This window comes from Megalobrama amblycephala, linkage group LG23, assembly GCF_018812025.1.
Source record: "Megalobrama amblycephala isolate DHTTF-2021 linkage group LG23, ASM1881202v1, whole genome shotgun sequence".
Classification (NCBI taxonomy): Eukaryota; Metazoa; Chordata; class Actinopteri; order Cypriniformes; family Xenocyprididae; genus Megalobrama; species Megalobrama amblycephala.
In genome coordinates, this window is record NC_063066.1 from 10,369,882 (window position 1) to 10,382,541 (window position 12,660).

Consider the following 12,660-nt stretch of genomic DNA (forward strand, 5'->3'; position numbering starts at 1 on the left):
TTTCGGATACTAAATTTCAGTTCCAGAGGCAAATGTATTTGACTGAAATCCCATGTCATCATTTTGAGAGCTTCACAATGAAATACAAGTTCTCAAAATTCATCTTTCTTTTGTCAAGCATGCAACCAACACAAAAAAACAAAACAAAAGAGTATTTCACATAATTCATCTCTGAGTGAAAATATCTGCTCAGTTACCTGTAAGAAGGATTTCAACAGTATTATTTATTAATTGTATTTGAATATATTGACATGGTAAAAGCAGTGTAATAGTGAGATGGAAATTGGTAACTGCACATCTTTGTTATTCAGTAAATACAATGACAAAGATTTTCCAGCTCATGTTTTTAAACGCACTCATGTTCTAGCATAAACAATAAAGATGGATGAGAATTAACGGAATCAAACCTTTCTGCTCAGTTTTCCATTCTCTTTAAAAGTAACATCGGTGGTGATGTGTATTGCAAATGTCTCATGATAAATTGTATGTGATGATCCTTTTTATTGGATAAATGACAAAATGAAATCATAAATCATATGAACAAAAACATCAGCACTGCACGCAATCTTTCATACGCATCCAGTGATAAGCAGTTTACTGTAATATGCGGGTCAAAGATAGACGCTTCTAGTATTCCAGTAAGAGAAGCGGAATTTATGATATCTCTAACTTATATAGCAACACATGCTGATCGAAGTCCATCAGGGGAAGCTAGGAGGTTTATGACTGTAAAAGTCATGTGAACCATGTAAAACTACAGTGGCTTAACGTCATGTCTAACAGATTTGAGAAATGTTGATTTCATAAAGTCAAAGAAAGAGAACAAAGAAAGAGGAAGTAGAAAAACAAAAAAAGCTATTTTATTGAATTTTTCCACTCTGAAACTTGAACCAACATTCTTAACCTGACAGATATAGGTCCTATAGAGAAGGAACAGAGAAATGGTAATGCAACTAAAAGGCACGCTATAGTACAACAATGATATTCTGTGTTTAATTGTGTTCGTTTTAACAGCTAAATCCTTTGGGCAGGAAAGAATGATGAAAAATGTATATACATGAAATGGTTTGGACACAGTATTTTCACTATGCTGAGCAGGAAATAAGACTGAAAATGCACTAGAAACTGTAGCTTTGGTCTTAGAAATGGTGTATTTTGTACATTTTATGCATGTGTGCAGAGAAATGACAACTAAATTCACAAACCCATGTACTAACAGGCCTATTGTAACACTTCCAACATTCCCTGAGAGGGACCTAATGAATCAACGAAAGCATAAATCAACAAAATACTCATATTCAAATGCTGGTAAATGTCACAAAAAGTGTCCCTTTATAATACCATGTGCTAAGTGCAAGAGTGTGACTTATCATTAGTTCTGATAATTAAAAAAAAACAAAAACAAAGAAACAAAAACAGTGCCAGGATACTTCTCACTCATAATTTCGGCAAACAAAAATTTCCACAAGAGTACAATTACAGAATTCATTTACATTTACATTCAATGGTTAATAAACAAGGGATTTCTAATTCTAAAATTGCATCATTCATTCATAATAGTTCACATGAATATAAGTCACAGCAACCAGAACTGAGCATCCTTAGAGCAAGAAACTGCATCAAAAATCCCATAAAAAGGAATCATCTTTTTTTTCTTTTTTTTTTCTTCATGCATTTAACATACAGCACAATGCCAGGTTATTTAGACAGCTTGTGCTTACACTAAACAACTGAATCATGCCTCTTGACATTGCTTTGAGTGTGATTAAGCAGAAATATACCACATCATTCATAAAATGGTTAAATCGTACACAGGAAGTGATTAGAGCAATCAAATGTGTTAGAAACTGGGGAATCATCAGTGTTTAGCTCCAGCAAGTGAGGAGGGTCGAGCAGTTTGCAGGGCAAAAGAAGAAGCCAACAGGACCAGAAGAGAGAGAGAGAGAGAGAGGAGGAGCAAATATAAATGGTAAAGGACTAGCCGGGGTTAGAGGTAAGATGGCAGCAGCTTGGGTTGTTATACAGACTGGTAACCAGTGCGACTCTTCCGCCGGCCAATCAGGTAAGAGATAAGCACTAGGATGATTAGGAAGCTGAGAGCCACACCCACAGCAATGGGAACGAGAAAACTCAAATCAGAATCCAGAAAGCATTCCTCAGCTGGGAGAAAAGGGAGAAAGAAACGGGTGGTGAGTGACTTTGGAAGTAACGGTACGGTCAGGCACTCAAATGATTTTATTCACAACAGAACAGACAATTCAGTCAGATCGATGTAGAACAGGTCTTCTATTATGTGCCATACAGGCCTACCTTATAAATCACATTACAAAATGTATTGGCAAGAGAACACAAATTTATATAAAATATTTGACTCATTTCAAAATAACTTTCATGTGCACAAACTGAAATTACTTGATTTCTGAAGTTCTGCAAGATTTGCCAGCACTTGCACGGACACTTTACATATTCTCAGATTATTATTATGAATCAAATTGCTCATAGCCAGAGGTTTGACTTCTCTTTCTTCCAATCACATAGGCCAGTAAGACAATAATAATGAGGACAGCCAGGGCAACTCCCACCGCTATAGGGACAATGAAGTTATCAGGCTCATCTGCACTGCAATCCTCAGCTGAAAATAAAGAGAATGAGTGAGGGAAAAAACAAAACAAAAAGAAAAAGCCATTATGTTCTAAACTGCAATAGAAACACATCTGAAACATATTCTTTGACATTTGCGTGAAAGTTTGTTAAAGGGTGAAAAGATGGCCCACACCAGTTTTAATGTATACACAATTATCTTTCTCCGTTTATTGCAGCTAAAAGCCAATTAAAACAGCCATTTTCATTGCAAAAAAACAACCAAAATCTCATGAAACATCAAATATTAGGACAGTCAGATAAGGAATCCCTTTTTTTACAAGTCTGCGGGCAGAATAGTCACAAAAGTATGCTCAGGGGAAAACAAAAAAGAACAAATATAGATTCATTTTTTATTTAAAAAGTTATTGATAAGTGATTGCAAGCAAAAGTAATTTCATCAAGCAAGGCACAAAATTACCAGTAACCAGTTTGGAAGATTTCATTTATCCTGGCTATAGTGAAATACATTTACACAAGATTCTGTGCAGGTGGTGCATAGACTAAATTAGAGTAGTGCATAAACAGTGTGAATGGAAGAAAAAAAAGCCATTACGTGTGACAAAAGCAGAAAGACACGAGAAAGCAAGTTGAACTTATTTCTTAAAACTAAATTATTCTGCAAATGAAAGTCAAACCAACACAAATCATGTAAAATTTACATGGGGGGGGGGGCAAAAATGATCCACAGCCACTACCAAAGTGGGTTCAAGCAAGTGCAAAAAAAACTTATCTTGCAGCAAATACAATTCACAGTTGTATTAGCAAAGAGCAGCACATATCTTTTAGGCTAAAGGAGCTGTAAATAATTATAGTAAAGGAGTAGCTGACAAGATATTATATTTATAATTCATCGTCCCTTTTTAAACGCCCCAAAAAAAGTTACTAAACACTATTTAAACTATTTAGTAACAGCATTTAAATGGTAGTTACCATTTCTTTGTTTTATGCTTTACACCAAGTCACTCAAAAACACCAGGCCTACTTTTACTACAATGTTTTTATTTATTTATTTATTTTTAAAAAAAGCTTGTCATGAAGTTTAAACATTCAAGCTTTTGTTTTTCTGTTCTACAATTTCAATAGTTTGAAAGGGCCATCCAGCACGTTTACATGTTTTCTCAGTGTAGCAATCTCCCACACAGCTGCTCTGAATACACGATGAACATATTGCAAAAGCACATGATCTCAATAAATGCGAGCAGTCCAGTCACTATAGTGCACAGTAACAACCGGTTTCTTGAACTACTTTTAATATTAAACCAAAATGCCACAAGACAGGTGAATAAAAACACTGTTTCAGTCTAAAGCTGTGGATACAGTAATGATGGACTTGGGCACAAATTAAATGAGCTAAATCAATCAATTGCAAAATGAAAATTAAAGGAATGCCTAAGAGAAGCAAGTGCAGGGTCTGAAACATTGTTCTTGCATATAAATATTTTGCATGGTACTATGACTGTAGCACTAATTTGCATTTCAAGAGAAAATAATTGGGCTTTAAGCCAAAACAAGACCATGCACTTACCTCACACAAAAAAAAAAAAAAAAAAATAAAAAATAAAGGGGGGGGGGGGGGGTGATGTGCACACAAAATAATTTCACAATAGGGAGCTCTGGTCCTGGAGTGCCACTGTATCTTCAGATTTTAATGTGTTGGAGTTTAAGGGCCAGAGGATTAATTAATTGACCACATAAGGACAATACATTTTTTGACTCCTGTGGCCCAGAGTCAGTTGCCAATTGAGATTGCACAAAAACCCACAATATTTACAATGGTCCAGGAACAGGCTTGTGTGTCCCTTAAAACGCTCAGGATTTGATTCTTTGATTTTGTTGCATTACAATGTCTGATATCCAACATAGGTCCTTCGTCGACCAATCACGTATGCAATCACAACAATGACAATCAAACCAGCCAGAGCGGCACCAACAATGATTGGGATTAAGAGGCTGGTGTCATCCATTGAACATTCATGGGCTGCAGACAGAGAGAATATGAATGAACATAAGATGAATCTGCCATCTTCTCATTAATACCACTGCAGATATTGTCATAACACTTCAGACATAAAAATCACAGACACTTGATCTGGTAATACTGTGCCTCATAGGTAGTTGGACAATTAAGCATTTGTTATTAGAAGAAAATTGAGATATATATATATATATATATATATATATATAAAATCTCAAATTTTAGTTATTGAGCAGCAAATCAGCATATTAGAATGATTTCTGAAAGATCATGCAAAACAGAAGATACGAGTAATGGCTGCTGAAAATTCAGCTTTGTCACAGGATTTTTTTTTTTTTTAATACATTAAAATAGAAACATTTTAAATTGTAATATTTTGTATTATATCAAATAATTCCAGTCTTCAGAGAGTGTATATTTTTATATATATATATATATATATATATATATATATATATATATATATATATATATATATATATATATATATATATATATATATATATTATTTTTTTTTTATATTTAAAATTATTATTATATATAGGCCATCTTTGTGTGTTTGTCGTGTTAATTTTTGCATATACATCCTTCTTACTATCAGTTATCTTGCTGTAGCTAGTCACATCCATTCTGATATCATCACAGGAAACCATGGGTTTATCAGATTGAGCTGTGCTTTAGCTGTGCATGAGGGCAGAGCCTGCATTTCAAAATTCACACTAACTGCTTCAGTTTACATAGAACTGCTTTGGTTTTTCACTGGTCACAAACCACTCTGAAAAGCAATGCTCACTGAAACAGTGTGCCTCTAATGAGGTAATTAGCTCAGCTTTATTCTTTAGCATCACAAACGCACTCAAATACATACCTGTGCTAAACATGTTCTTCTGGACTGCGAAGGGCTGCACTTGTAGCTCGAAGGTATTGACGGCAAGCTTGTCGGTGATGTTGTAACTCAGCTCTTTTTTGCACATGTATGAGCTCCCAACAGATGCCTCCCACAGAGACAGATTATTATTGGAATCACTGAAAATGCTCCCTGTTGAGGTCACACCAATCAGAGGACAAAATATGATTACATGAGAAGAGATGCAGCACCATTAGTGATGCACAATGTATTGGTATCATATTGGCTATGGCTGATATTATAGAATTTCTGTATTGGTCTATATTGGATATTTCACTGTCATAATCGTTAGCTAGTCTCAAAATGAATATCCATTTCTCATTCTGTACATAATGGTGATGCCTAAATTCACTTTTAGCATTTTAAAATTATTTCAGTGTTGCATTACTTTTTTTTTTTTTTTTTAGACAATACTAAAATAGATATTAAAATGTATACACAATAAGATGCTCAAGTAGAATTTTAATATTAGCTATTTATCGGCTTATCTGTGCATCCTTGGGCAGTATGGAAATAAATGTATATAAAAATAAGTTTTTCCACATTAAAAATCTTACCATTTCCAAGATCAACAGAGAGCATCAAAGCATGTAGACGGAACTTGTCTGAAACCTGTAAAAACAGAATAGTAACCGGATATCAATGTAACATTGAATTGGCAATTTAGTATTAATTGGCATGAAAACATAAGATTTTACACGAAGGTCCACCCCAATCCCATCCCTAAACCTAACCCTAACCCTAAATCATGCAAAAATGAGATTCATAAGAAATCACTACATCGTACAAGACCCCCTGTGGTGAAAATCAAGTTATTAAATGTTTTTAATACATCTTAAGACACCATGCACAAATTCAGTCAACACCATTGCTGAGAAATTTCTCCTTAAAACTGCAGTGTACAAAAGCTGGTGGGGCTTGTTTTCCCATTATTCTTATGCTCTGTGGGCATTTTAACAGTGAGCACAAGAACATCTTTAAGAAAGGACAGGAAAAATCTGGTACATGTAGCAGGGTGAATTATGTTTATGAGGTATTAGAGGCACAATATGCAAGACATTTAGATTAAAATATACAAAAATCACTAGAACCATTTTTTATACTTTTTTTTAATTTTTTTTTTTAACTTGTATACTTACATTTTAAACAGAATAAAGGACCTACGTCACCTGTCAATGACATCATATCCACACTACCCTTGATTTCCAGTTTTACTTTCGTAGAAACCATGGAAACACCAAAGCCGCTTTAACATACGTTTTATTAGACAGGTGAGCAACTGTTTGGATACATTTATCAACTGAAAACTAATTGTTATATAGCTCAACACTGACACAGCCCTATCATACACTCGGCACAATGCGGCGCCAGGCACTACACAAGTGTTTTTTGCTAGTTTCAGCCTGATGCAGTTATTTTTGTTATTTAAAGGGTGTGTTAGTAATATGCGCCTATAGGCGGGTGCACAACGCACGTAAACTACTTATTACACACATGCAGCAGCACACGAACAAGCCAAATACTAAAAATAAAAGGATTACAATGTAAAAGATTATTATTGTGTGCATAAAGATAAAAAAAAGCTTTGGTGGAATCTGGCTTGTCCCATTGATGGTAGATACGTTTCCTCGCAAGAGAAGCGTTCAGTTTTTACGCTTACAAATTCCTCCACACAACTGGCTTTTAAAGTGAATGGGAGATGAGACTCTGATTGGTTTATTGCACATTACATCCAAAACACACCCATTACTCATTAAAAGAATAGGGACAACCCTTTTAGAACACGCACCGGGAGCGCTGACCATTTTTCCCCATCGTTAAACTAGCAAAAGTGGATTCGGACACACCCTAAGAGCACCTGCACCGTGCACTTTAGATCATGCGCTTAGATCATAAAAATAGGGGCCTTAGTCTTATAGTTTGAACCGTTGTTTACTTGATTTACCATAAGTGCCATGTTTGTACTATTCCTCAAATTCCTCAAAACACAATATATATTTTTTAAGTTAGTTGCATGTCATTTAGCAACACAAGTCATACAGTTTTAAAATGACACTCTAATATCAATCTAGATTACTGCAAAGTGCAACAAGTGTCTCATACCAGCCACAGAGTGAACGCACAGAGTAGTTATAACTTTCAACAAACTCAAATGTATTTAGTATGATTGCTTTAACCATGTAGAACAGCAGCGTGTTACCCCACATACGCAACAAAAAGAAGAGAAGCGGCCGACTGCAGCGCAAGCGTAATAAAAGCTCCGCTGGACTCCCGCAGCTCTCTGCCCACGCCGTTTAATACCACAGAATTTTTTTTTTTTTAATAAAACTTAAATACATTAGCTCATCCATGAATAGGATTTCTACCAGAGTTCGGATTGCTGTCTATCGGCTGTGGAAGTGAAGAACTCCCATGATTCCACGCTCATTTAAGGCATCATCAAGCTATGCCTTTGTTTTGAATAAACGACCTCTAGCAGCAAAAATTACATATTGTGCCTTTAAGATGTTATGGTGAATTATGACTTTACCGACTTCCTGTGATGTTCAAAGCACTTCTAAGCATTCTGATTTTTAGAAGGCAGCTGTGTAACTCTGAGATGGTGAATGGGAACATGGTTTTTAACATCAACACCACATTAGATAACAGTCAAGCCAAAGGCTAATCATGTCAACTACAATTATGTGTCCAACATTGTAGAGAGCGATACATAGGACGCATTACCATTCTGATACATCGACTTATAGACAAGCCTGTATAATTCGCTCTCCCCCTTTCTTCCGAGTCAGTTTCTGGTTCAAACATACATTGCTAAATAAACTAATATTTCCATGAGTTTGACTAAATTTGACTGCAGGGGGACTTTAAGAACTGCAATGAGAGTGTGTTAGTCAGATGATAAAAACAACCCAACCCTGAATATTTACCTCCCTTTTCCCTTTTTATGTTTGACTCACTTTTTCAAAGACTTACGTTTGTGAAGACAAAATGAACTGTGACTTCCTTGGACTTCAGTACAAGGGAAGAGTCATTTCCACCACCTCCGCAGGTTCCACTCGCTTCCGTTACGTTCGGGTCAAGATTAACAGTCTGAACGCTGGCATTCTAAACGGCAAGAATAAAACAAAACTGTCACGCCACTGCAAGTCTATTACAACAAATTTGCAGACCGTTTCATACATACCCCACTTATTTTGAAGCTGAACTGAAGGCCCATCTTTGCCAACAGACAGACTGTTACGTTGTCAGAATTGACACTGTAGTTTCCAACAGTTGGGTTGGGGACAGGAGGAGCGGTCGGAGTAGTGGTCGGAGCAGCAGTTGTAGCATTAGTGTGTGCGGTAGTTGGCGCTTCGGTGGTAGAATTAGTTGTGTTGTGATGTGTGGTAGTTGGAGGTTGTGTGGTAGAATTAGTCGTGTTGTGATGTGTGGTAGTTGGAGGTTGTGTGGTAGAATTAGTCGTGTTGTGATGTGTGGTAGTTGGAGGTTGTGTGGTAGAATTAGTCGTGTTGTGATGTGTGGTAGTCGCATTGGTCAGCATGATACCTGGCGCTTCTGAAGTCACACCAGCATGAGTTGTACCTGAAGAGGTGGTTGGAGAAGCTGTAGAAGTCTGCGTGACTGGGGTGAGTTTGCTTGTACTGGGCTCTGCTGTTTCAAGTAACGGTGATGTCACCTGATCATTAGCATGCACAATACCTATGGAGGGTGAAAGTAGATTATTATAGATTAAGGCACTTATTTCCTCATACTCAATATCATTGTGGGGATTCCCCATGTGACACTGAGAATACACAAACCTGCCTTTTTATCTTTCCAAAAGTCAACTTATACAAACATCTTATTATATAATAAATGCTGTTAAATATATGAAGACTGGTTCATTAGTATACCGAAAGTGAGAGACAATTTAAGCACACCATAGCCTGTCAACCACCTCCATGCATAAGGAAATAAAAACAGCAATCCAAGCACATTCCAAAAGCTTCAACTTCCCGACTGACTGACTGGAAATGGAAGCAAACTAACACTCCAAAAGATTGAAATTGATCTGCTCTTGTATTGCATTGCATTGCCTTAAGGCTGAAATACACCAAACAGCTTTTCCCCCAGATTTTGGGCAGTCAGAGTTCATGCTGCATTTCAAGAAATAAAAATAAAAAAATCATGTCATGCAAGTTGGGCTCAGATTCCAATTTTTTTTTAAGCTTCAAACTATGATTTCATACAGTCAGAGGATATCAGACATGTTTGATATTTTGAGCTGATTTTAAAACACATACCCCCAGTTTCACAGAAAAGGCTTATGCTTGTCCTAGACTAAAATGCATGTTTGAGCTGTTTTAATTGAAAGCAACTTGTACTGACCTATCTTAAAATGTCCATGCCATTGTTTTGTCTCAAGATGCACACCTGTAATGTTTTTTTTTTTTTTTTTTTCATAAAAGCTATTTAAATATCCTAATTGATCTAAAGCCTAATCCTGGCTTAGGCTAAGCCCTATCTGTGAAACCGGGCCATTGTCTTGGTTTGTCAAGCATCTTTTAGCAACAAGAACAACCTGAAAGCCTGGTAGTGTGTAATCTTCAGTCATTGATGCCCAGTTTGTCTCTGTAACCATTTACAAAGCTGGCAAGTGCATGATGCCAAGGGTTTTAAAATCTGTTCAGATTTTAGAAGTTGCATAACATATTCCAGCTTTAAGATCACAGGCACTGGGTGACTGTCCCATGTCATAGTTTGATGAAATCATTAACCTGCTGCTTACAGCTAAGGAAGTCTCTGGTGCTTCACAAACAAACCCATCACATGATGATGAATGTGTGGCAGAGAAATACACTGAACAAGCACTTCAGGATCACATGCTTGTGAAGTTAAATATGTGGCAAGTGAGATAAATCTATGGCGTTATTTCCTTAATTTTAGCTGAACACGGTTTAATTAAAGTAATTACTTAAAATCATTAAAATTAAGATTGTAAAATCATTTTTAACACTAACGTTAAATGAAATCCGTTATGACCGAGAACTTATCTTATCATTAACGCACTTCAGTTATTATAACAGCACATGACTGGCTTTATTACAGCGCTAACTAGCTTGAATTAACCCGGCTGTGTCTGAAACCTAGTGAATTTCCAACCTATATACAATTTCTGGACATTAAAAATTAAAATGTTGCGTCCAGGATGCCCATTATTGTTGTCTATGTAGACAGCGACTAGGTTCAGACAAACAGGAGTTTTTTTTACCGCTCAATACTAATTATACAACGTTACCTAAATACATTTAGCCGTTTGTTGTTTTAATCTAAATTCGCTAACAATATAGCAGGTAAACAACAGAAGTTGCAAGATAACGCTCAGGGTATCTATCAAAAACGAATGTATGTAATTTTATTAATTACTCTGACTTGTTTAAACACATTTATACAGTCAAAGACTGTAAAATATGTATCCCACAAGATGACAGCCATTCTCATTATCTAACGTGTTTCTACTTGCGTAGCTAAGAATTCATGCTAATGCTAATGCTAAAGGCTCTCGCGCTCCTGTGGGCCTGAGTAAACCTCCCAAAAATAAACTTCAATATCTGCTTTTGTAATGTGACACCGTCTGAAATAAGGCACTCAACAACATAGTCGTACGTACCACTCAGCAGAATAAAGAGCAGGGTCACACAACCGCGGACAGCCATTGCGACGGATGGATGGTTCCTCAGAGCAGACAGACAGTAATCGACGCCCGGACCGAGTGTGACCCGGTTCAGCAGCGCTGTAAGCTCAGCCTCAAACCTGCGCTCATATAAGTCATATGACAGAACTGCGCTCTCCTCCTCCTGCACATGTGCCTTACGTCGAGATTACGAACACTGGTAATTTGCCCAACCTGTGTGTAATTAATAAATCAGACACCGAAACGTTTTATATGTGTCTCAGAGCGCAATTAATAAGACTGTGGGTCTAGTAAACAATAACATAAAAAAATGTTTGTGCTGTGTGAAGATTTTAATGTTATGAAAATATGTTCTGATCATACAAAACTATTCATATAAATATTTTTATAGATATTATATTATTATAAATATAAATATGATTATAGTCATTTTGTTATTAATACCAAAAAATATCCATGTAAGTGCTGATTTCCTCTTAACCCATGGTCAGGTTTAAAGGAGCACATTTTAGAGTTTTTTTCCCCCTCAAATTGACATTTAGCCCATATAATTCTTCCTTTATTAGCTTTCATATGTGTGAAATTTGTCAAATGCAATTTCTAGGGATAGTTGTCACATTCTTTTGCAGTAAATATTTCATGGTTAGGGTTATTTTTGATCATCAGTTTCTGTATTGACACATATATTAGCCTTTGTATTAGGTTCGAAATATGGGTAGCCTGTGATACTTATCGTTGAGGTCAAATTTACCCTAGATCAATACAATTCACCAACAAAACAAAACTACAAACACAACAAAACAAAAAACTCTGGTAAAAAAAGCAAACTTTTAACACTGATACATCTCACACATTACATAGCCTAAATAAAAATAAATAAACATGAGAACATATGATTCATAAACTGTGAATATTATGAACCGTTTTGTAACTATTTTTCCTTAATGCATTTTAACCATTTCCGAAAACTCAAAAACCAAAGGTTGACTTAACACATGTTGACCTTTTGTGACCCAATAGTGGGAAAACTATACAGTATATTGCACACATTTTTTTCATATAAATTAAAACAGTAAAACTAAATTAAACACACTTTTGAATTACAAAGCGGCAGCAAAAATGCAGTTAATATATGTAATCAAACCATAATAGAGTGAATTGTATCAAATTAACGTTATTTGAAACTCATTTGACATCCTGCCCCCATTAAAATGTGACAAACTGCCCTGACCTGACATTTCTGGATAATATCCTTTAAACCTTTCAGTAAAAATAAACCTTTATTATACAGTTGACCACAAAAAAAAAATACAGTGATATTGAAATTTTAGCTTTAACCCTTAATGGTCCTTTGATTGTTTTCAACGATTTAGTCCCTTGGGGTCAGATTGACCCCAAACTTTTACAGAGCAATTGCATAAGGAAATATACACTTTTTACATAATAAACTATATATCATTT

At 35.8% G+C, this 12,660-nt stretch overlaps 2 protein-coding genes across 6 annotated transcripts in view; one reads left to right on the plus strand and one right to left on the minus strand.

Moving 5' to 3' along the window:
* The window catches only part of atp1b4 (ATPase Na+/K+ transporting subunit beta 4), a 5,995-nt gene extending 5,589 nt beyond the window's left edge, over positions 1-406 (plus strand). For all 3 annotated transcript variants that reach the window (XM_048177113.1, XM_048177115.1, XM_048177114.1), the window contains exon 8: positions 1-406. This exon is cut by the window's left edge and continues 831 nt beyond it. The gene's annotated coding sequence lies outside the window, so the exon portion shown is untranslated.
* Positions 407-838: 432 nt separating this feature from the next.
* lamp2 (lysosomal-associated membrane protein 2) lies at positions 839-11,379 on the minus strand. Of its 3 annotated transcripts, XR_007182820.1 has the most exons (7): positions 11,176-11,379; positions 8,710-9,224; positions 8,499-8,630; positions 6,083-6,137; positions 5,487-5,657; positions 2,413-2,632; positions 2,020-2,160 (listed from the first exon to the last, which is right to left on the minus strand). XR_007182820.1 is itself a non-coding variant. In XM_048177110.1 (6 exons), the coding sequence occupies exons 1-6, from the start codon at positions 11,219-11,221 to the stop codon at positions 2,481-2,483; spliced, it is 1,071 nt and encodes a 356-aa protein (XP_048033067.1). In that variant the 5' UTR covers positions 11,222-11,379; the 3' UTR covers positions 839-2,480. The 3 variants fall into 3 exon arrangements, 2 of the variants coding, with proteins under 2 accessions (XP_048033067.1, XP_048033068.1); XM_048177110.1 differs by having other exon boundaries at positions 839-2,632; XM_048177111.1 differs by lacking the exons at positions 2,020-2,160; positions 2,413-2,632 and adding an exon at positions 2,780-4,621 and having other exon boundaries at positions 11,176-11,375.
* Positions 11,380-12,660: the final 1,281 nt, after the last annotated feature.

Excerpts from the sequence above, each read along its gene's own strand:
- lamp2 (XM_048177110.1), bottom strand. The coding sequence starts at position 11,221 with ATGGCTGTCCGCGGTTGTGTGACCCTGCTCTTTATTCTGCTGAGTG. Across the intron at positions 9,225-11,175 it reads GCTCTTTATTCTGCTGAGTG|GTATTGTGCATGCTAATGAT; the intron begins GTACGTACGACT and ends CACCCTCCATAG. Across the intron at positions 2,633-5,486 it reads GAAGAACATGTTTAGCACAG|CTGAGGATTGCAGTGCAGAT; the intron begins GTATGTATTTGA and ends CTTTATTTTCAG.